Source organism: Pristiophorus japonicus, chromosome 3 (genome assembly GCF_044704955.1).
Source record: "Pristiophorus japonicus isolate sPriJap1 chromosome 3, sPriJap1.hap1, whole genome shotgun sequence".
NCBI classification, from domain to species: Eukaryota; Metazoa; Chordata; class Chondrichthyes; family Pristiophoridae; genus Pristiophorus; species Pristiophorus japonicus.
Window position 1 is genome coordinate 292,690,394 of NC_091979.1, and position 25,189 is coordinate 292,715,582.

A 25,189-nucleotide genomic window follows, 5' to 3' on the forward strand; every position below is an offset into this window, starting at 1 on the left:
TCCTCTTCAGGCTCATCCACGTCTGAATCTTCTTCTGCATCGTCAGGGTTGGCCTCAAGTTGTGCAAAATATAACAGAACAGTCAAATGGTTAGCAGCAGAGAAGGGGGCAGGGTGGGTGGTATGAGTAGTCTCACACATCGCAGGCCAGGCAGCAGGTTGATTTGAAGGACCATAATGAATTTTCAGAACTTACCCTCTCCCTCGAGTGTGGGCCCAGCTTGTGCAGTGGTGGTTGCTTTTCTCCAGGCAGGACCCATCAAAGCAGCGACCCTCTCTTCCAAGGGTGTCAATGGGTGCAGATTTTCCGGGCCTCCTCCTGTTCGAGTTCTTCCCCTTTTATTATGTGCCACCTTCCTCTGCAAAGATGAAAACCTAACATTTTAGAGAGGATGTCTTTCTGCTGGTGGGACATACAGATGGTCACATTTACAATTACAATTCCAGTGAATAAATGAAAATATTACTTACACTAACTACTTGACCAAGGTCCTGCCACTTTTTACACTGGCCTCCAGATCAGTGGTGGTCACCACTGCGCAGTAATCTTCTGCATCTTGGTTCTAGCATTCTTCATTTCTTTGGGTGGAACTTTTATGTGACCTCTGCTCGTGTCCAGCTCCTGTCATCTGTTCTCAATCACAGTAACTAGTGCCTCCCTTCATCCTGTAAGAAATTCTTGGTCTTTGCATCGCGTTGCATCTTGTATTGCTGCAGCTGCGATTTTTTTCAATGCCCTCACATAGAACTCCTTCTCACGCACACAACTGGCTCTTTAAAAATGGCCGATTGCCAACTTGGAGCTGTACTGCGCATGCGCGTCTATTGCAACGACCTCAGAAACGTAACATTTTCCCCCCGCACATGTGCAGAAGGTGCGGCATCCTTTTTCGGTGCAGACAGCAGGTTCCACCCCGTGAGACGACTGGACATGCTGCATGGCACCAAATTCGAATTATAGATCAGGGAAACTTTAGTAAATTATTTCCGGTGCATTTCTGGCCTAGAAAAACAGGCGTAACTCTGGCAATACGCCAGAAAACGGGCTTGGGCAAAATTGAGCCACATAATCCTATTGAAACACATGAGTTCAAAATGCTATTAATTAATGCATTTGTATGAAATTCTGTTGACCTATATTTTGACAAAACCATTAGCTAAATTATATTTAACAAATAATTATGCTTTTTTTTCTGATAGCTGAAAACAACTTTTTATTTCCAGAATATTTTCCATTACAATTGCAATATTAGCACGTGAAACACTAAACAAGTGTTTTGACTTGGCATTAGCAACAGCTTGTATTTATTTAGCACCTTGACTATAGTACTTTCGGTGTGAAAATTGATGCTAAATAGTGGTGGAAGAAGTGTTCAGAGTGGTGATTGATGATATAATTGAAGAGGTGGGTTTTAAAGGCGAGCAGAGAGGTAGCAAGACAGAGTGTTTAGAGAGAGAGAGAGAGAGGACCACTGTGTCGGATCAAGACAGCTGAAGGTGCTGGCATTGAACGTGGAGTGGAGGGAGGGGGGGCAAGGAAGGCATGAATCAGAAGAGCAGAGAGTATGTATTGGAGGGGCGATAAACATTCTCATTATTCAACATATCGAAGTTACCCATAAAAGGAGTTAATTAAAACATTTATATGGAAAAGTTACATAGGAGCAGCCCAATACCACCTCCACAGTGTCTGACTTAGATTGCAAACCACATTGCCCATATTGTAGAGCGACGTGATCGGGGCCCAGGAGAGGCCTGAGTTCGGGGCCCAGAAGAGGCGAGGGCCCAGGGGCCACACGGGCCAGCCCACACTGCGATATGTGTGCATACTACGTCCATGCAGCAGAGCTGGTCTCCAGTCTTCTTGGTTAATCCTTGCTACTGGACCAAGACCTAGCTCTGTCAAGCCCGTGTGGTGGCTGGTATGCAACAGTCACCACACGTTAAAAAAATCCAAGCACAGGCATCTTCCACCCTTCAAGATTTAGTTCGGACCTGGAATTTTAGGTCCATCATTGAAACACTGTGAACTTTTTGACGTGGAAGCAAGTCATCCTCAATTCGAGAGACTGCCTATTGATGATGATGGCGATGGTGATGAAAATGTCAAATTATCCACAAATGACATTGATGCACCTACACACACAAACTTGACCACATTTCCTCTGCCTACATCATCAGGCTTTGTCTCTTGTTATGGAGAAAATGGATCAACAGTCTAAACGCAACCTCCAACTTACATGAAAACAGCACTCTGTCAGTCATGAGTCTAGAAGTGTGCCGAGTGAGCACAAAACCTATCAAATAAAAGTCCAAAAACTTCCTTGGTGCCAATATATATCATTTAAATGTGCGGAGATGAGAATAAATTCCCTCTTCAACCCAAAATTACTGGTTGCTGAAAGGAGACTTATTCCACCCATAGAACACTGGGGCTAAGAGAAACCTACTTATAATAAGTTACCTATATCAACAGGAGAATACTGATAAAATTAAGAGCAATAGATGTTAAAATCAAAGGAAAGAAAAGTAATTTAGGCAGCATTAATGGCATTGATCCCACCTGAATGCAGGTTTTTGGATGTGTTGACCTGTTGGCCGGAATCTTACCAGTGCTGCCAGTTCGGAAGTGGGCCCGCTGTCAAAAAAGCCGTGATTGACCATGGGGTGGAAGTCCGCTCTGAACCCGCCTCCTTATGAATTTCCCAAGTGCTGGCACTGCCTACGGTTTGCAGACCCAGCACTAAGTGGTGGGTCAGGCAATTGAGATACTTAAGAAGCTGCTTAAAGGTATTTAAGCAGCATTTTACCAGGTCCTAATGATTTTTCCAAGTTTTTGTACAAGATTCCTGGCACTCGGGGATCACAGCAGGTAGGTGTGGTGGATTCTCAATGGCTCTCCATTGCTGTGAATAGTTGACAGCTGCAAAAGTGGTATAAAAGTTACCATTTCACAGCGATTCAATTTCAATCTTAGAAGCTGGAGCCTTCAGGAATTGGAATACACTTTTCAGCTTTATGGAAGTTTGAAGTGTTTGCAGTGAACTCTCTATCTAGTGTCACCACCTTGGAGCAACCCCTCTCACCACTGACCGATTGCTTTTGTCATCTTGACTTCAGCTGCCATCTATTGCAGCAGCATCGGTGCCCTTGAAAAAAACCTCATCTTGGTCTTCAGAATCCCACCACGATCAGCCCCAACACCAACATCACCAGGTACATTAACATCACCAGGTACATTAACATCACCAGGCACATTAACATCACCAGGTACATTAACATCACCAGGCACACCAGCAGCACCAACAACGGACACCAACCTTCTCCGCAATCACCTGATGCTGCACAAGACACAGGGGAGCTGAAATTGCCCCTCCTGGTAAGGCCTCTGGCCGCCTGAATGCGGCCACTATGGGGCAGCGCGGAATGGCTGCCGACTCTCTGTGGAGGGGCCGCCATTTTATAAATTGCCCTTCCTCAGGTTTGGAACAGTGTCCGGGGCCACTCCGCCTATTTTCCGGCCACACCATGCACACGCTGACCCCTTTCTAACTGGCAGGGACCCCCTCATGAAATTGCCCCTTTCCAAAATTGCCCCGCGGGAGCGGCACCCGCCACAGGTCAGTGCCCCCAACAGCTTTTGCTGTCGGTACACACTTTGTAGCATGGCAGCCCGGCCGCCCTTAAAGGGGAGGGTACACTGCCGCGGCCGCCATGTTCATTTTATATTTCGGCCGACTGCCAGGTCGGCCCGACAATTATGCCCCCGGGTTCGGCTGGGCCGCCAACAGACAACCTGGCACCACCTCGTGGATGCCAGACAGCTGGCCCGGCCGAAACTCTCCCTGGGGGCCCAGTGGACCTAACTTAAAAGTATGCAGAGCTCGCAGCGGCTCTCCCCTTTAACTGAAGGGGAGAGATGTTCTGATACATCAGTGCGATGTGGCTCGTCCGCAACGCGCTGACGTCACCAGCGATGCACTGATGAGTGGTCTGGGCGGCGGACCCGACCGGAACACCACACCTTTACACCATGGCCAGATTGACTTGACTTGATGCTGTATGCCTTGGCTGCACCATGATGGCACCACCGCTCACCAATACAATAAAGCATCCCTACAATGCCCAAGCCATTCCTTTCATAGTCACCACCATTGAGGGAGGGTACCATTAGGTCTCATCATTCACTGCAACTCACCAAGCCACTTCCAAAGGTGCACATAGATCTGTCGAAGAAGGCAATGTGTTGAAAATAAAAATTTCAATGTTTGACATCACATTAGCAGAAACTTTACATCAGCATTGGTTATAACACCCAAGTGCCTACCCTTGAGTGTTGTTAGTTGGTATGATTGGACAAGGATGATGGTGAGTGTGAGGGGTGGCTTGTGAGATGGGAATGTGATAATGTATATAAAGAAAGAGGGATGGGTGGAGGTGCAAGGTAAGTTGGTGTGAGTAAGGATATGCAAGAGTAGATTAGGGAAAGCAGAGTGATGGGGATGTGATGAGTGGCACAGCAGGATGAGGTTCAGTTTGGCTTTGCAGTAACATTTTGTGATCTACTGAGATCATTGAAAGGTTTGCACCACTACAGTCAGGTCCTCCTGATGATATTGGTGCCTGTGCCCTCCTGTGCAATATGCAACCAGGCTGCGTTGATGTCCTGGGGAGGTCCCATCTGTTATATATGTCTACTTGTATTTACTCTGTACAGCCACCAGAGGGCTCATCCCCTGGAGTCCCAAGAGATCCCATAATCCCTTGGGAGCACAGGTATTTAAGGAGGCTTCACAGGTTGGAGAGACACTCTGGAGACCTGCAATAAAAGACTAAGGTCACCCTTTACTTTGAGCTCACAGTGTTTAATCTGACTCTTTCTCCATACACAACAACTGGCAATGAGACACAGATAGCGAACCTAAAGATGCAGAGAACAGTGGGCATCCTGGAGAAATTCTCAGAGGGAGATGATTGGGAAACTTTTGTGGAGCGACTCGACCAATACTTTGTGACCAACGAGCTAGATGGGGAAGAGAGCGCTGCCAAACGAAGGGCGATGCTCCCCACCGTCTATGGGACACCAACGTATGGCCTCATGAACAGGCTGCTCACTCCAGCGAAACCCACGAAGAAATCATACGATGATTTGTGCACACTGATCCAGGAGCATTTGAACCTGAAGGAAAGTGTTCTGATGGCGAGGTACCGGTTCTACACCTACAAAAGGTCTGAAGGCCAGGGATGTCGTTATGTCGCCGAGCTAAGATGCCTTGGGACATTGCGAATTTGAAGGACATTTGGAGCACATGCTCAGAGACTTTTTCGTACTTGGCATTGGCCACGAAACCATACTTCGCAAACTTTTGACTGTAGAGACCCCAACCTTGAGTAAGGCCACAGCGATAGCCCAGGCGTTTATTGTCACCAGTGACAATACGAAGCAAATCTCTCAGCACACAAGTGCTGCTACAAGTACTGTGAACAAAGTGATGTTGTTTTCGAATCGTATGTACAGGGCAGGTCATAAATACATGCAGCTACACGTCCACAGATGTCTCAGAGTCCACCATCAAGGATGATGAATGCAAGGCCATTAACACCTTGTTGACATTGCGGGGGTGATCATCGTTTCCATTCATGCCGATACAAAGAGTACGTTTGCAAGGGCTGTGGAACAATAGGACACCTCCAACGAGTGTGTAGGCGAGCTGCAAAGCCTGTTAAACCTGCAAACCACCATGTTGCTGAGGAGAACAGATCCACGGAGGATCACTACGAACCAGAGCCTCAGATAGAGGAGGCAGAGGTACATGGGGTGCACACATTCATCACGAATTGTCCCCCGATAATGCTGAATGTTGAACTAAATGGACTCCCGATGTCAATGGAGCTGGACACGGGCGCGAGCCAGTCCATCATGGGCAAAAAGACTTTTGAAAGGTTGTGGTGCAACAAGGCCTCAAGGCCAGTCTTAACTCCAGTTCGCACGAAACTAAGAACTTACACGAAAGAACTGATTTCTGTAATCGGCAATGCTACCGTAAAGGTCTCCTACGATGGAGCGGTGCATAAGCTACCACTCTGGGTGGTACCGGGCGATGGTCCCACGCTGCTCGGCAGGAACTGGCTGGGAAAGATACACTGGAACTGGGATGACATCCAAGCACTATCGCCCACTGACGACACTTTGTGTGCCCAGGTCTTAAACAAATTTCCTTCGCTGTTTGAACCAGGCATCGGGAAATTCCAAGGAGCAAAAGTGCAGATGCACCTAATTCCGGGGACGGACCCATCCATCACAAGGCGAGAGCAGTATCGTACATGAAGAGAGAAAGGGTAGAGATCGAGCTAGACCGGCTGCAAAGAGAGGGCATCATTTCCCCGATCGAATTTAACAAGTGGGCCAGTCCTATTGTCCCAGTCCTCAAGGGAGAGGGCACCATCAGAATCTCTGGCAATTACAAAGTAACTATCAATCATTTCTTCCTGCAGGACCAATACCCACGACCAAAGGCCGACGACCTCTTTGCAACGCTGGTAGGAGGAAAGACGTTCACGAAGCTGGATCTGACTTCAGCCTACATGACGCAAGAACTGGAGGAATCATCGAAGGCCCTCACCTGCATCAACACACAAAAAGATCTTTTTGTTTATAACAGATGCCCGTTTGGAATCCAATCGGTGGCGGCAATATTTCAGAGAAACATGGAAAGCTTACTGAAGTCGGTCCCGCACACCGTGGTCTTCCAGGACGACATTTTGGTCACAGGTCGGAACACAATCGAACATCTGCAGAACCTGGAGGAGGTTCTTAGTCAACTCAACTGCGTGGGGCTCAGGTTAAAATGCTCGAAGTGCATTTTCCTGGCGCCTGAAGTGGAGTTCCTGGGAAGGAAGATTGCGGCGGACGGAATCAGGCCCACCAACGCGAAGATGGAGGCAACCGAGAACACACCGAGGCCACAGAATGTGACGGAGCTGCGGTCGTTTCTGGGACTCTTGAACTACTTTGGTAACTTCTTACCGTGTCTCAGCACATTGTTAGAACCATTGCATGTCTTACTACGAAAGGGGGACGAATGGGTTTGGGGCAAAAGCCAAGAAAATGCCTTTGTAAATCGCAAAAATTGTTATGCTCAAACAAATTGCTTGTGTTGTATGATCCATGTAAGCGTTTGGTACTAGCATGTGATTCGTCATCATATGGCGCCGGGTGTGTATTGCAATAAGTTAATGATTTCAGGAAACTGCAGCCGGTTGCTTATGCATCCAGGAGTCTGTCTAAGGCTGAGAGAGCCGACAGCATGATTGAAAAAGAAGCATTAGCATGTGTCTATGGGGTAAGGAAAATGCATCAATATCTGTTTGGGCTAAAATTCATATTGGAAACTGACCATAAGCCACTTATATCCCTGTTCTCCGAGAGTAAAGGGATAAATACCAACGCATCGGCCCGCATCCAGGGATGGGCATTCACGTTGTCCGCATACAACTAACGCCATCAGCCACAGGCCAGGCACAGAAAACTGCGCCGATGCTCTCAGTCGGCTGCCATTGCCCACCACGGGGGTGGAAATGGCACAGCCGGCAGATCTAGCCATGGTTATGGAAGCATTTGAGAGTGAACAATCACCTGTCACTGCCCAGCAGATCAAAATCTGGACAAGCCAGGACCCCTTATTATCTCTAGTCAAAAGCTGTGTGCTTCACGGGAGCTGGTCCAGTGTCACAGTGGAAATGCAGGAAGAGATAAAACCGTTCCAGCAGCGCAAAGATGAAATGTCTATACAGGCAGACTGCCTTCTGTGGGGCAATTGAGTAGTGGTCCCCAAGAAGGGCAGAGACATCTTCATCAATGACCTCCACAGTACCCAGCCAGGCATCGTAATTGTGGTGTCCCTGCACCTTGCTACTGAATCACACGAGGCATGTACTGCAGACACGGTCACTGCGTGACCTTTCTTTATTCCCAGGACCAAGAAGTGATGACCCTGCGTGGGACCTCCCTTTAAATACCTAAGTACCCAGGTGAGGAGTGTCTCCCACAAGTTCACCCCCTGTGATCAAGGTGTGCATTTCCAGGACATATATACAGTGTACAGTGTGGTTGCATGAAGGTTACAGTTACATGAAGGTTACAGTTGTATGAAGGTTGCACACATGATATCACCTCCTCCCGCGCGTCTTTTTGTGTCAAAGGTTAAGTCTTTCAGGTGGTCAACGCTCTCTCGTGGAACGCCGCAGTTGGGGTTCTGGTGGCTGAGCCTTGGCATGCATCTCTGTCACCTGAGGTGATTCTGGCCTGTCCGGGCTGGCCGCAGGGACTGTGCATGTTGGTGAATGTTTTTGTTGCTCGTCCACTGGCAGTGGTGTGAGTGACATCTCATGCTCTTCCTCAAGTTCCTCAGTGTCTATGCTGAACCTGTTCTTTACTTGGTCCAAGTGTTTACAGCATATCTGCCCATTGTTGAGTCTGACCACTATGACCCTATTCCCCTCTTTGCCAATTACGGTGCCCTCAAGCCACTTAGGTCCCAAAGCATTGTTAAGAACAAATACGGGGTCATCGATTTCTATACACCTCCCCCTTGCGTTACGATCATGGCACTCGGTTTGGGACTGGCGCTTGCCCTCAACAATGTCTGCCAGGGCTGGATGAATGAGGGACAGCTGCGTTTTAAGCTTGTGTTTCATGAGTAGTTCCGCTGGCGGGACTCCTGTGAGCGAATGCGGGCAGGACCAGTAGGCCAGCAGGAGGCGCGATAGGCAGTACTGAAGGGAGGGTCCTTGGATACGGAACATGACCTGTTTTATGACTTGAACTGCACGTTCCGCCTGGCCGTTGGAAGCCGGCTTGAACGGCGCTGTCCGGACGTGTTTGATATCATTACCCGACATAAACTCCTGGAATTCACGGCTGGTGAAGCACGGACCATTGTCGCTGACCAGAATGTCCGGCAAGCCGTGGGCCGCGAAAACCGTGCGCAGACTCTCCACTGTGATGGATGTCGTGCACGAGTTTAATATGATGCACTCGATCCATTTCGAGTATGCATCGACAATGATCAGGAACATTTTTCCCATGAACGAGCCCGCGTAGTCTACATGAACGCGTGACCATGGCCTGGTGGGCCAGGGCCACGGACTGAGTGGGGTTTCCCTGGGGGCATTGCCCAGCTGGGCACACGTCGTGCAGCTGTGAACCCAGTGTTCCAGGTCTGAGTCAATTCCCAGCCACCATACATGTGACCGGGCAATGGCCTTCATTAGCACGATGCCAGGGTGCTCGCTGTGGAGTTCCCTGATGAATGCTTCCCTTCCTTTCTGGGGCATGACTACCCGACTGCCCCATAGCAGGCAGTCGGCTTGGATGGAGAGCTCATCCATCCGTCTGTGAAACGGTCTGACTTCCTCGGGGCACGTCTCGTGTGCGGGCACCCAGTCCCCAGTCAGAACACATTTCTTTATCATGGACAAGAGGGGGTCTCTGTTGGTCCAGATTTTGATCTGGCGGGCTGTGATGGGGGAGCCTGCGGTGTCAAAAGCCTCAACGGCCATGACCATCTCAGCGCTTTGCTCCGACGCCCCCTCATTGGTGGCCAGTGGGAGCCCGCTGAGCGCGTCAGCGCAATTCTCGGTGCCTGGCCGGTGCCGTATGGTGTAGTCATACGCAGATAGTGTGAGGGCCCATCACTGTATGCGAGCTGACGCATTGGCATTGACAGCCTTGCTGTCGGACAACAGGGATGTTAACGGCTTGTGGTCCGTTACTAGCTCGAACCACCTACCGAAAAGGTACTGGTGCATCTTTTTCACACCGTAAACACAAGCGAGTGCTTCCTTTTCGACCATGTCATATCCACGCTCTGCCTGTGAGAGCAACCTGGAGGCATAAGCCACCGGTTGGAGTCGGCCATCATCATTACTCTGCTGCAACACGCATCCAACCCCATAGGATGATGCATCACATGTTAAAACCAGTTTTTTACAGGGTCGTACAAGGTCAACAGCTTGTTAGAATAAAGGAGGTTCCGCGCCCTTTTGAAAGCCCGTTCTTGACCGTCCCCCCAAAACCATTCACAACCTTTACGCAAGAGTATGTGTAACGGCTCCAACAATGTGCTTAAGTTTGGCAGAAATTTCCCAAAATAGTTCAAAAGTCCCAGGAATGATCGCAACTCCGACGTGTTGCCGGGCCTGTGCGCCCGGCGGATCACCTCCATTTTAGCTTCAGTGGGCCGGATCCCACCTGCGGCAACCCTCCTGCCCAAAAACTCGACCTCTGGGGCCAAAAACACACATTTGGGCTTTTTCAACCACAAGCCTACCCGGTCCAGTCGGCGTAGCACCTCCCCAAGGTTTTGGAGGTGTTCCTCGGTGTCTCGAACCGTTATTAGGATGTCATCTTGGAACACAATCGTTCCAGGAATAGATTTAAGCAAGCTTTCCCTGTTCCTCTGAAAGATAGCGGCCGCCGAACAAATGCCAAACGGACACCTGTTGTAGACAAATAGCCCCTTGTGCATTGTGATGGTGGTCAGAAGCTTGGATTCTGAGTCATGTAGGCTGAAGTGAGGTCCAACTTGGTGAACAGCTTGCCACCTGCCAACATGGCAAAAAGGTCCTCCGCTCTCAGAAGCGGGTATTGGTCTTGCAGTGTCACTCGATTGATGGTGGCCTTGTAGTCGCCACAAATCCTGAGCGAGCCATCCGCTTTGAGAACAGAAACGATGGGACTTGCCCAGTCACTGAATTAAACTGCCGAGATTATGCCCTCTCTGAGCAGCCTGTCCAATTCACTTTCAATTTTCTCACGCATCACATATGGCACCGCTCTGGCTTTGTGGTGCACTGGTCTGGCGTTCGGGGTGATGCGTATCACTACTTTGGTGCCCTTGAAAGTCCCGACACCGGGTTGAAACAGTGCCTCGAATTTCTGTAGGACCTGTGAGCATGAACTTCGCTCCACAGATGAAATGGCGTGCACATCCCCCCATTTCCAGTTCATCTCGGCTAGCCAGCTCCTCCCCAAAAGTGTGGGGCCATTTCCCGGGACAATCCAGAGTGGCAGCCGGTTCACTGACCCATTATGTGTTACCACCAAGTTTGCACTGCCTAGCACTGGGATGATCTCTTAGGTGTACGTCCGTAGCTGTGTGTCAATGCGTTCCAGTTTTGGCCTGCTAGCTCTGTGTGGTCATAGTCTCTCAAATTGTTGGGCGCGCATAAGGGACTGGCTGGCTCCTGTGTCCAGCTCCATGTGCCATTCAATAAAACTTTCATCATCATGGGTGGCATTTTGGTATATGAGCTGTGGACGTCAGCCACGTGAACCCGCTGAACTTCAGCATCTATGGCTTTGCCCCAAGCATCATCCTGCATTGCAGACCCCTCGTCTGGTTCCTCTGTCTCATAGATTAGCCTCGCTACAGCCTTTCTGCACATTCTGACCAAGTGTCCACTGACGTTACAATTCCTACAGATAAATTGCTGGGATCTGCAGCTTTTCGCAGTATGTCTACCCCCACACCTCCAGCATGAGCTGGGGTTGTTGTTAACAAAAGGACTGTTACCAGGCATTCCTCTCTGATTGTCCCTTTGGTTGTTTCTAAGCGCTCTGATGGTGGGTGTCAATGGTCCCATCACGGGATGCATTGTTCCTCGAGATGGCGTGAATTGCCGATCCCCTTTCCATTGTCCCTGTTGCGGGCCCACGCTAGAGTCTGTTGCTGCCTGGCCAGTTTCTAAATGCCCTTGCCTGCCTGCGGGGTCCTGAGCCGCATTCACAATGTTAACTCCCTGGTCCATCACCACGTTGGAACCAGAGCTGCGCGCGTAAATTAGTTTGGTCTCCTCTTCCCCTGCCATGAAGGTCTGAGCTATCAACTTTCTAAAGTCAAATCCTTGGTCTCTATGAGCTTCCTGAAAAACCCGGCATGACTAATGCCCTCAATGAAGAAGTCCCTTAACATCTCCCCCCTGCAGGCGTTTATGAACTTGCAGAGGCTGGCCAAGCGCCGCAGGTCCGCAACAAAGTCCGAGATGTTTTGTCCCTTCCGACGCTGGTCTGTGTAGAACCGGTGCCGGGCCATGTGTACGCTACTCGCCAGTTTGAGATGCTCACTGATCAGCTGGCTGAGCACTTCGAAGGACATGCCTACCGGCTTCTCGGGTGCGAGCAGGTCTTTCATCAGCGCATACGTCTTTGGTCCGCAGCTGGTCAGTAGATGCGCCCTCCGCTTGTCAGCCACTGCCGCTCCTAGCCAGTCCTTCATGACGAAACTGCTGGAGTCTCTCAATGAAGTCATCCCAGTCCTCACCCACACAGTAACGTTCCTCTGTACTACCGGTGGCCATCCTCGTAGTTCGGTGATTCCCGTTTCTCATCGCCAAATGTGGTGTCCCTGCACCTTGCTACTGCATCACACGAGGCATGTACTGCAGACACGGTCACTGCGTGACCTTGCTTTATTCCCAGGACCAAGAAGTGATGACCCTGCGTGGGACCTCCCTTTAATTACCTGAGTGCCCAGGTGAGGAGTGTCTCCCACAAGTTCACCCCCTGTGGTCAAGGTGTGCATTTCCAGGACATATATACAGTGTACAATGTGGTTGCATGAAGGTTACAGTTACATGAAGGTTACAGATGTATGAAAGTTGCATACATGATAGTAATGATGAAAGCGATAGCCAGATCCCCCGTGTGGTGGCCCGGTATCGATGCGGACTTAGAGTCCTGCATTCACAGATGTAATACATGCTTGCAGTTAAGCAATGTACCCAGGGAGGCACCGCTAAGTTTATGGTCTTGGCCCTCCAAACAGTGGTCTAGGTTACACGTTGATTATGAAGGCCCGTTCTTGGGTACAATGTTCCTTGTGGTTGTAGACGCGTACTCCAAATGGATTGAATGTGAGATAATGTCGGCTAGCATGTCTGCTGCCATTACTGAAAGCCTGCGGACCATGTTTGCAACACATGGCCTACCCGATGTCCTGTTGAGTGACAACGGGCCATGTTTTACCAGTGCTGAGTTCAAAGAATTCATGACCCGTAACGGGATCAAACACCATCCATCCATTGGATGGGAAGTGAGCCTCCCTGTGTGTTGTGACTCCCTCCATAAGCATCTGGAGGGATCCATGGGAGAGCCTGGGTGCAGCCATGCACCTTTGTGTAGTGATTGTCAGTGTTTGCAGCACCTCAATGCTGTAGAACACTGACTGAGCTGTCAAAATGAATGTCGGCATGGTCTCTTGAAGGAAACCAGCTGATGATGCGTCATCAAGTGATGTCATCAAATCCATTTCCTTTTAATTGGCCGGGATCCTCGCAGAGCGGGCATAAAAATCCCATCTACATAAAATTACTTGGACAGAGGCGGATGAAGAAGGGAGCGAGGTTCCAATGCACACTCGAAGTCGCCCGCCTCACTCCCGACCCGGTAGGAAAAATCACGGCCATAAATGTAACTAACGGCCCAGTGTAGATACTGCCTGACATGAAAGTCACATCTGAAACTTCTACACTGATAGAATCTATGCACTCATCTTAAAATAACTTGATGAATTTTAATTATTAAATGAATTAGCCTGTTACTCACACCAACTGATGAAATATTAACATTTGATAAAAGTATGTCTATATTTTGACTAAGTGAATATTTTTCTTTCTTCTGAGTTATAACCAAATGCAATAGAAATTAGTATACAGTATTCAAATAAAAAATCTTGATTAATGATTGTACTTGTGTGCAGGACAACAGTGATTATGAAAACGCAGATGAGCATTCTGATGGCTCAGACACTTATGAAGATCCACATGGTGATGGCGATGATGATGAAAATTATGAGCCACCTCCTAGTGAAATTAAAAAGAAAATAGTTCCCCAGTGTTTTAGTACTTCTAAGGGTGAATATGCAGGTAATGTATGTCTGTTCTGTTTTAAGATTTAACGTTCTATTGCTTGTTACTGTCACTTACTGGCTTATTTTTTTCATGAGTATTTGGGACATGTACAGCTCTAGTACTTAATAACTGCACAAAAGTCAGAATAAGTACAAAGTCATCCAAAAAGTTAAAACTTCAATTTATCAGGTGAGCATCTCCAGAAATGCTCACTACCTTAACACTGGTCACTTATAACTAACCAATTCTGTTGGCCATGATGTGCTCAGGCATGCTTTTATACTTTCATCACAGTGGCAGCTTGACTCCTATTGGTACTCGCACCAACTTTCTGAGTAAAATTATCACCAGGAGGAATGGAACTCCTTTGGTCTTTAGTAGCTGCCTTAAAGCAGACAAGTCTTTCCCTCTCATTCCTCTCTGGACACTGGCTCTCACCACCTTAGCTACATGTGCTAAACTACACTTCACTATAGTTGCAGACATTATTACATTTGAGTTTTAAGATGAGTACCCATCTTTCTATACCCAAACAAACTGTGTTTGATTTGTTGTTAAGGCACCTGATCTCATCAGCTTCTGTGTCAAAATGACTTACATCCAAGCTTGGGCACATGAGCTCTATACCCCAAGTCACTGTGCTTGTGAAGATTGGGCCTTAAGAGTTGGTGTCATTGGCTCCTCAGCCGAGGGCTGTGATTTCTACAGCCTTTGTGGAAGAGTGGCACTCCACCTCTTCCATTCCCTAGTCCAGCTGCTGACAAATGCTCAGTGCATCACTCAGTGAAAATCCTTCTGACTCGCCAACCACTTCTTCTCAAGTGGCTGTGTCTGGGCTGGTGCCGGGCAGGTAAGATGCTACAATGGAGTTGGTGAAGATGGGGCAAGAGCTTTGGACCTTCACTTACTGTGGCCAAATGTCTTTGTGCATAGTTCATGGGATAGTGGTAGTTGCACTCACTGCCTCTGCCACCTCCCTCCATAACATCTGGACCACTTCCTGCCCTCATTCCCCAGGACATCTTTTCTTCTGGATCTTATTTTTGCTAGAGAGAGATCCAGCAAATTATCACTAAGTCTAGGAGCCCTTCCTCCTGTAGGGACCACCTCCCCCAGCGCCCCCCCCCCCCCATTCCTTTCTCACTCATTGTTGCCCTGCACAGCTCCCTGCCCCAAAAAAGTGTCCCTTTAATCAGTTGTAGTATTTGAAAAGCTACACCACCATTCAATTCCCCTCCTTCCCAGTGGCAGTAAAGCAAAAGGCAACAATTTTACCAGTGCCATCCTATCCTACCGTAACTAATGAGGACCAGTCCAGGAATCTTGAGTGAGTTAGCAGCAAACTCACAATGGTGGACAGAAGCCTCGTCACTAAACTGCCAGTGGGGGAGGAGCCAACCCACTGTGTCAGTGAAGCATTCTGCCATTGTTTTTATTATTCCTCTGCATTTTATTTTCCATGTGAGAGTAGATATAAAGTCATTGGATGACCATCAGGGATAGTAGTCATCCATTAAACAAAGTTCAACAGCAATGTGGTTTATCAATTCTCCTTCGTAAAACCAGGCAAATTAATTTTTTACAGATTTCTATTTAACAATAACTTTATATGTTACCTGAAGGGCCTTTAGAAGCAAGCTGACTAGTTCAGTACTGGGACAGTGGCTGTTTCTGGAACGAGAAAAGTAAGTCTCCTTATCATTTTCATAGACAACCGACCCATAAACCGGCCAGCAATCCCTTTCTCAAAGCCGCCTCCAATGATGCTACCACGATTGTCACCAACTCCAGTCAAGCGAAACATACCCGCACAGCCACAGGCAGCTGGGAAAATGGAAGAAGGAGAAGCTGATGAGGTAAGGTCATAATAAAAAAGGGAAATCATCCTTTAAATTGCAAGGCTTCACCAGTGGTGTGGGGCCATGCAGTGGGCGATTGTAAGTCAGGATTTTGGATGCACCTGCGTCACTGTAAACTTACAGGAAAGCTGTGCTATCCATATCAGTCCACTTGCAAAGGAGAAATTCTATTAATTATTTCCCTGTGTCAATATATATTGGGTGAACAAGTGGCCTGGACCTTGGATCTTCACTTTGCAGAAGGTGTCATCATAGAATAGGCTTTGTGGTGTTGTCACAGTTGGAAAAGCAAATAAATTACTGAAATGTATAAGTAAATCTGTAGACTAAACTCAAATAATTATTGTTGCCATATTTAAGAACATAAGAAATAGGAGCAGGAGTGGGCCATTTGGCCCTTCAAGCCTGCTCGGCCATTCAACAAGAACATGGCTGATCTTCTACCTCCACTCCACTTTCCTGCTCTATCGCCATATCCCTTGATTCCCTTAATATCCAAAAATCTCACAATCTCTGTCTTGAATATACTCAACGACTGAGCTTCCACAGCCCTCTGGGATAGAGAATTCCAAAGATTCACCATCCTTTGAGTGAAGAAGTTTCTCATCATCTCAGTCCTAAATGACCGACTCCTGAAACTGTGTTCTGAAACTGTGACCCCTGGTTCGAAACTCCCCAGCCAGAGAAAACATCTACCCTGTCAAGCCCTGTAAGAATTTTGTATGTTGCAATGAGATCTTCATTCTCATTCTTCTAAATTCTAGAGAATATAGGCCTAGTCTACTCAATCTCTTCTCATAGGGCAATCCCCCCATCCTAGGAAACAGTTGGTGAACCTTTGTTGCACTCCCTCTATGTCAAGTATATCCTTCCTTAGGTAAGGAGACCAAAACTGTACACAATACTCCAGATACGGTCTCACCAGGGCGCTATATAATTGCAGTAAGACGTCTTTACTCTTATACTCAAATCCTCTTCTAATAAAGGCCAATATATCATTTGCTTTCTTAATTGCTTGCTATACCTGCAAGTTAACTTTCAGTGATTCGTGTATAAAGACACCCAGGTTCCACTGAACACCAACATTTGCCAATCTCTCATCATTTAAAAAGTACGCTGGGTTTCTATTTTTCCTACCAAAGTGGGTAAATTCACATTTCTCCACATTATATTCCATTTGTCATGTTCTTGCCCACTCACTTAACCTGTCTATATCCCCTTCAAGCTTCTTTGCATCCTCCTCGCAACTTACATTCCCACCTAGCTTTGTATCATCAGCAAACTTGGGATATATTACATTTGGTCCCCTCATCAAAATCATTGATCTAGGTTGTGAATAGCTGGGGCCCAAGCACCAATCCTTGCAGTACTCCACTAGTTATAGCCTGCCAACCTGAAAATGACCCGTTTATTCCTACTCTCTGTTTTTTGTCCATTAACCAATCCTCAATCCATGCTAGTATATTACCACCAATCTCGTGAGCCCTAATTTTGTTTAATAACCTCTTGTGTGGCACCTTATCAAATGCCTTCTGAAAATCCAAATACACCACATCCTCAACCTCAACCTCAACATCAACACGTTACAACCTCAAAAATCTCTAACAGATTTGTTAAACATGATTTCCCTTTCCTAAATCTGTGTTGACTCCACCCAATCCTATTATTCATTTCTAAGTTCCCTGTTACCATGTCCTTAATAATGACCCTGAAATTCCAATGCCCCGGGTCCGTACGAAGTTTCTACGGACCCGGGAAGGCACCTGAAAAGCTAATTTTCAGCGTGTAATGCGCATGCGCTGAAAACTGGCTTTTCCGATTTGTCAAGTTTCTGGCTTGACAGATCTCGCGCATGTCGGGAGCGATGACACTTGCAGAGCAAGATTTGCGATATTTACGTATATCTTGCCCAGCAAATGTCCTCAAAAGTCTTGCGCCTGAAAAAGCAGGCGTATAGCCTACTTTTACAGGCGCAAGTGTTAAAAACATACATAAACATTAAAATTAAATTAAATAAACGCATATGAAAACATTTTATTGTTAAAAAAAACCCTCCCCAGTACTGTAAGTTTATTTTAAGGCATAATTAAAAAAACTTTTTAAAAAGTCAGGAAAATATTTTTTATAAGAACTTTAATTTAAATGAATCTTAAATATGTAGTGTATTTTTCTATTTTTTATTAGTGTTTTGTGTGTTTGGGGGGGGTTTCTCATTCATAATAATGGGAACTCCAACTACGGAGTTCCCATTATTATGAATGAGAAAATACTGTACCTTGATTGGCTGCCCAGAGCCATGTGACTCCAGCTCCAGCATATGGATGTCCCAACGTGCACGCGCTCCGATTGAAGGCCTCAGGATCGGAAGTTCGAGCGGGCGCAGCACGTTCAGGTAAGTGCGCATTTTTTTTCCTTTTTTCAGTAGTTTGCCCACGGGAAGACCTCGATTGGAATTTCTGGGCCAATAGATTCTATCATTTTCCCTACTACTGATGTGGGCTAACTGGTCTGTAGTTCCCCATTTTCTCTCTATCTTCTTTCTTAAATAGCGAGGTTACATTTGCTACCTCCTAATCCATGAGAACCATTCTAGAATCTACAGAATTTGTAAGAATATCGATATGTTTTTTGTTTTGTTTCTAATAGAGACCAAACTATAATATGGAAAGGATTTGTTTAAATCATATTCTTTAAAAGCTTGTTTTTTCCCTGTCATGTTCGCAAAAACCCTTCTCTAAACTGCTGATAAGAGCAGCTTTTGAAACACAGGCTTATATCACAGCAGGGAATTCCATGAGGGCATACATCAAAGGATTATTTACATCAGGGATGGTTTGGCGGGTGCAATAAATAAGAGGCAACATTCTGGTGTGAAAAGGAGTACAAATGGTGCCTCTTATCTCTGGTACACTATTTGAAACAAACGGGCAGTGTAAAACATGAGGTTAGGATTACATTCGGCAGGAAGAGAACCCTAAACTAAAAGGGGATAAGGCAGATGCTATTTTTAACTTGGCTAGAGAAGAAAGAGAAGGGAGAGAAGAAGGAAGGAAATGCTGGGAGGCTTCGAGAAGCCATCTTCACGGTTTCTCATTAAATTTTCGCACAATAAGTTTTTGGATGCAGGGCTAACGTGTGCTATTCTGTATGGTTGGTGAGGGTGTTTTAGATTCATGTTTTGTTGGCAATAAATGAAGTGAATTACCAAACATATTGTCTCTAGTTGTATAAATCTGTTTAAAGGATAGGACGGAATTATCCAACAATATTATAAAGCACTGATGATTCCACGTGTGATGTAATGTGTCTGGTGTGATAATTGTCCTCAAGACATCAAGGATTCAGAGAAGGGCAGCAAAGATATTAATCCAAATTTTAGATTATTGAATCATGAAAAGAGGTTAAAGAAGATACATTTAAAATTCCAATTATTAAAATGATGATGGTGGAAATATGCTCCAGGTTTTGAAAATAAATATTTGTGTACAAATAGTACAGAGGAATGTGCAGAACATTGGGACATGATTACAAACTTAAGACATGAGCATAAGGAATAAGTCAACAACTGGTTGCATAGATTGTCACTTCCTGTGGCAAATAAAGCTCGCTTGAAGGGAATTGCCATAAACTTGGGTTTGGAGCACAAAGTTAACTTTGGATCCTGTAAAAGAACTTGTTTGATGGGGTGAGCTGATTGGTCATCTTGTATTGTTATATTCTTGTTTTCCTAAATTATTGGAAAGTTGTATTTAATTCCAGGATGATTACATTGTTCCTGTGGAGGATAATGAACCTGCTGGTGCATACATTGACCCCACAGAGAAAAGTGCTCCTCCAGCAGTGATAAAACGTAAGTTCTGAAGTAGTTCTTGCCAGCTGGCAGGTTGTCAGCTAATTTGCCTTCAAAAGAAAATCTGGTCCACATCCCAATTTGTTGTAGCAGTAGCTGTGTACAACAAACTGTAAAGAAGCACATTTATAATGTGTGCTATTATATATATTTTTTAATCAAGCTTGAGAATTTCAACAGCAAGAACTTGCAGGGAGGCAGATTGGGGCATGTGGTTTCTCACACAGCACAAACCTGGTCACAGCTCGTGTCAGGCAGGTTCGGCATCAAATTAGACACTTCCTCACAGAGAGAGAAGGCTTCATTTTCTAATGGGTGGTTATAGAGTGGCCACCGGTAAAAGTGTCACCTACCCAACCACTTGGCAGGGGTGTGGTGGACATGGGGTTTCAGAATGGATGGTGGCAAGAAACAAAAATAACTTGTAAATCTTATAAAATAAAACCTAAGGCAGATAGTAGACTAATTGACTGTATTTTTCATATCTGATTTTAAACCAATTTGACATTTATCCAGTGGAATTGTTACTTGACAGGATATAATTGTAAATAATTAAATCAATTCTGAAATGATTTTGCAACCCAAAAATACAATATGATAAATGGATGTTATCTCATTATGTGAAATAAATTCCATAATGAACATACTTGTGACTGAATGAAGACATGATCGGGTCTTTAAAGTAATGAAAATATGAGGTGAACAAACTAACTTGGGAATTGAACGTAGGGCTAGTTGGCCAAGTACAAGATTTTTGATAGAAAATTATCATTTAATGTAATGTTTCACATAATACAAGCCTGGACTTTGGGACTTTTTTCAATCCAAAATAATGTATATTAAAATGTTAGATTTTATGAAATTGCAGTCCAACTTGACTCAGTGCTGTAAATCTTACCTGAGTTAGATATTTATGGATTTGAACCTAATTTCAGAGACTTGAGCATATAATATAAGCTGACTCCGGTGCAGTACTGAGGGAGTGCTGCAATGTCTTCCCTCTCAGCCACATTCATCACCCATCTCAGTGGTAGCACTTGTCTCTGAGTCAGAAGGTGGGTCCAAGACCCACACCAGAGACCTGGGCACATAATCCAGGCTGACACTTCATTGCAGTATTGAAGGAATGCTGCAATGTCACAGGTGCTGACTTTCAGAAGAGATATTATCGAAGGTTCTGTCTATTCAGGTAGGCATTAAAGATTCCATAGCACTATTCGTAGAAAGATAGGGAACTTGTCCTGGTGTCCTGGACAATGTATATCTCTCAATCTATACCACCAAAAAAACAGATTCTGGTCTTTATTTCATTGCTGTTTCTAGGACATTGCTGCCATGTTAGTCTACATAACAACAGTGACTGTAGTTCAAATTGGCTGTAAAGTGCTTTGGGATATGCTGAGGATGTGAATGATTCTGGGCGCAATAGGCGATCCAGGCGCAAATTGTGCCAGTTTTGAGAAGTGTTTTTTATTCTCGAGTTTCTGCTCAAATACATTTGCCTAACATCAAACATAAAGTCTGCCATGAATCAGCCAAAGCTTTAGAACGTAATTTAAAAATATACATTTTTGCTTTAAAAAGTATTCCGTGTTATATTTAAGAGTGGTAACTTGGTGCAGTTTCATTAATACAACTGAAAATGGATTTATCACAAAAAATAAGTGTGTCTATGATCTATGAGTTACCCAATTTTAAATAGCTGAAAAAGACTTTTAAAAAGTATATAGAACTATTTGCTAGTTATATTGGTGTATTGTAGTCAGTTTGTTAGTAAATTTTTAAAAACATTAATAAGCCGGATTTTCGGCTTTTGGGTTTTATCGGCGTGGCGTACGGGTTGGGAGAGTGCCAAAAGTCCGACGGTAACGCAATCTGCGGCGTTTCACGTTGGCTCACCTCTCCCCGGTGGTACGTCCCATCGCCGTCGCAAACAACGATCCAAGGATCCCGCCCGGGCTTTGAGACCACGGAGGGTCAATTCGCCGTGAAAACCCGGCCGCAAACTTCTCAAAAATCCGGCCCATTATGTTCAAAAGCTTTTAACATGCGCCTATTAGTAGCCTTGCAGTTAACAGAACCAGCTTAAGTTTTACAAACTCCTCTAGGCCCATAAATGAGCGCAATTAGTGGAAACTCTCAATTGTGATTAATTCATCCTGGGGGAGGGGGGGAGGGGTGTAGCCAGTTTTGTGGGCGGGGCCAGCTTCGAGCACAATTTTTTTTTTAAACTAGCGTAATAGATCATGGAAACTTGATTGACACTGAAACTTGATTTTCAGGGGAATTGCACACAAAAAACCCAGAGCCAATGAGCGGAAACTCCAGGCCCCTACGTTTGTCCAAGTATTGTCTCTCTTTCTTTGACGGGAGAATATATTGAGAATTGGGGCATGGAGTTCAGCGGGCACTTCTGGATTTCTGGTCCATTAAAATTAATAGACGGAAAATCTGGCGAGACTTGCTCGCATCCACGCCCAAATTCTTGATGTGTGCTCCTCGACGCTCTGCGCTGGGAGCGCAAATTTTTTAAATCTATCGTTATATGCAGAAGAATTGTGATACATTTTGATAGAAAGTTTTACACTTAATATAAAACATGTCAACCTTAACTATATTTACTCAAAACATTATTCGTGTTTTATCAGCTCCGATGGTGAACAGAGCAGCCAAACCAGCCAAAAAACCATCAGCCTTGTCCTCAAGTCCCAAAGCAGGATATTTTCATGGTCCAGGTATTCAAATATTTTCTTAACAGGAACCAATTATAAATTATGAGATCTAGTTCAAAATACAGCAAATTTGGTAAAGCATTTCAGTAACAGAACAATTCTGATGTTCCAGCCTCCGGATCATTTGAAAATTGGTCCACTGCCAGGGATTCCCACCAAAATGAGACTAGAGTTTTGTTGTGTCAGGCCTAGAACAAAGGCCTTCGTGCTACCTGTGAAATGTCCACACATTTTTTTTACCTTTGCACCAACCTTTTGGGCCAATGCAATCCATCACTCTGAGAGCAATTGCACAATAGCCTGCAACTTAAAAAAAAATCTTGGAATGGGTTGGACTATCACTCCCCTTGCATTCAATTTAGCCGTGACATAAAGGGAGGATAATGCTTTAGAGATCATATTTCCCAAATTTTCAATTAATTCCACCATGCCTGTCAATATATGGTCAAGCATGTTGTCTGCCACCAGGCCCAAGGAATTGGAAAAGGGGGAGATACACAGCAAGGCAAGAACATGGAGAGAGCATGTCCCTCAGCAATTTTCTGCCTCCTCCTACCACAGATCTGCCAACAAATCGTGGGTGGTGGGGGGGGGGGGGGGGAGTTTGGGGTGAAAAATCCAGCTCAATAATAATTGTATGTGTTAACATCAAAAATATTTTAAAAGCTTATTTCAGCTATCGTAATTGGCAAAGCGTGCTAGAGTGAATTCAAAATGTTCAGGAAATTGAAAAATCATCATGCCTGCTTTATTTGTAAGTGTGCAATGTACATTGCGGCCAAAATTGCCCGTTTCCGAAAGGCCATTAGAGGCGCTAATGGGGCGATAAGGACTCTTCACCCGATGGCAGGTGGCGGAAGTGACCCGCCTAGAATTGTCCCCAGGATGGCCGTGGTGAAAACAGTTTTGCGGCATGCCCCATAATTTTCGCCCCGGGCGGCAAGCCCGCGCCGACCCCTTATTGCCCCGCACCGACCCCTTTGCGCCACATGGGAATGCGCTTGGAGCGGGACAATACCACCGACAGTTTTGCAGGTCGCAAAGCTATGGTGGCTGGGGCGCCCTGACCGCCCTTAAAGGGAAGGGCCTTGTGCCGCCGCCACTGCCTTATTTTTGTCGACCAACTTTGAAGTCGGCACGGCAATAGCGGCCACTGGTTCAACCGGGCCGCCAATTCGGCTGTGCCACCAACATGCAGCCCAGCACTCCTTCTAGGGTGCCGGGCCACTGGTCCGGCCGAAATCCTCCCTGGTAGCCCACTCGGCACCAGGAAAACGGCTGCAGAGTTTGCAGCAGCTCTTCCCTTTAAAAGGGAAGGGACGTTGTGACGTGTCAGCGCGATGCGGCACGTCCGTGTTGCGGTAACATCATCAGCACCGGGCCATGCTTCCGCCTCACTACCGCCCCGCAGAGGTGAATTACACCTCCGATACTGCCCCGCAGCGGTGAATTACACCTCCAATACCGCCCCGCAGCGGTGAATTACACCTCCGATACCGCCCCGCAGAGGTGAATTACACCTCCGATACTGCCCCGCAGAGGTGAATTACACCTCCGATACCGCCCCGCAGCGGTGAATTACACCTCCGATACCGCCCCGCAGCGGTGAATTACACCTCCGATACTGCCCCGCAGAGGCGAATTACACCTCCGATACCGCCCCGCAGAGGTGAATTACACCTCCGATACTGCCCCGCAGAGGTGAATTACACCTCCGATACTGCCCCGCAGAGGTGAATTACACCTCCGATACTGCCCCGCAGAGGTGAATTACACCTCCGATACCGCCCCGCAGCGGTGAATTACACCTCCGATACTGCCCCGCAGAGGTGAATTACACCTCCGATACCGCCCCGCAGAGGTGAATTACACCTCCGATACTGCCCCGCAGCGGTGAATTACACCTCCGATACCGCCCCGCAGAGGTGAATTACACCTCCGATACCACCCCGCAGAGGTGAATTACACCTCCGATACCACCCCGCAGAGGTGAATTACACCTCCGATACCGCCCCGCAGAGGTGAATTACACCTCCGATACTGCCCCGCAGAGGTGAATTACACCTCCGATACCACCCCGCAGAGGTGAATTACACCTCCGATACCGCCCCGCAGAGGTGAATTACACCTCCAATACCGCCCCGCAGAGGTGAATTACACCTCCGATACTGCCCCGCAGAGGTGAATTACACCTCCGATACTGCCCCGCAGAGGTGAATTACACCTCCGATACTGCCCCGCAGCGGTGAATTACACCTCCAATACCGCCCCGCAGCGGTGAATTACACCTCCAATACCGCCCCGCAGCGGTGAATTACACCTCCGATACAGCCCCGCAGTGGTGAATTACACCTCCGATACCGCCCCACAGAGGTGAATTACACCTCCGATACCGCCCCACAGAGGTGAATTACACCTCCGATACTGCCCCACAGAGGTGAATTACACCTCCGATACCGCCCCGCAGAGGTGAATTACACCTCCGATACAGCCCCGCAGAGGTTAATTACACCTCCGATACCGCCCCGCAGCGGTGAATTACACCTCCGATACCGCCCCGCAGAGGTGAATTACACCTCCAATACCGCCCCACAGAGGTGAATTACACCTCCGATACCGCCCCACAGAGGTGAATTACACCTCCGATACCGCCCCACAGAGGTGAATTACACCTCCGATACCACCCCGCAGAGGTGAATTACACCTCCGATACCGCCCCACAGAGGTGAATTACACCTCCGATACTGCCCCGCAGAGGTGAATTACACCTCCGATAACGCCCCACAGAGGTGAATTACACCTCCAATACCGCCCCGCAGAGGTGAATTACACCTCCGA

The 25,189-nt window shown here is 46.7% G+C and overlaps 1 protein-coding gene across 5 annotated transcripts in view; it reads left to right on the forward strand.

Moving 5' to 3' along the window:
- blnk (B cell linker) overlaps positions 1 to 25,189 on the forward strand; it is a 259,070-nt gene that overhangs the window by 178,487 nt on the left and 55,394 nt on the right. For all 5 annotated transcript variants that reach the window (XM_070875034.1, XM_070875037.1, XM_070875036.1 and 2 more), the window contains 4 exons: positions 13,760 to 13,925; positions 15,621 to 15,766; positions 19,529 to 19,619; positions 22,268 to 22,354. In XM_070875034.1, coding sequence (XP_070731135.1) covers positions 13,760 to 13,925; positions 15,621 to 15,766; positions 19,529 to 19,619; positions 22,268 to 22,354 — 490 coding nt within the window. The remainder of the gene's footprint in view (positions 1 to 13,759; positions 13,926 to 15,620; positions 15,767 to 19,528; positions 19,620 to 22,267; positions 22,355 to 25,189) is intronic.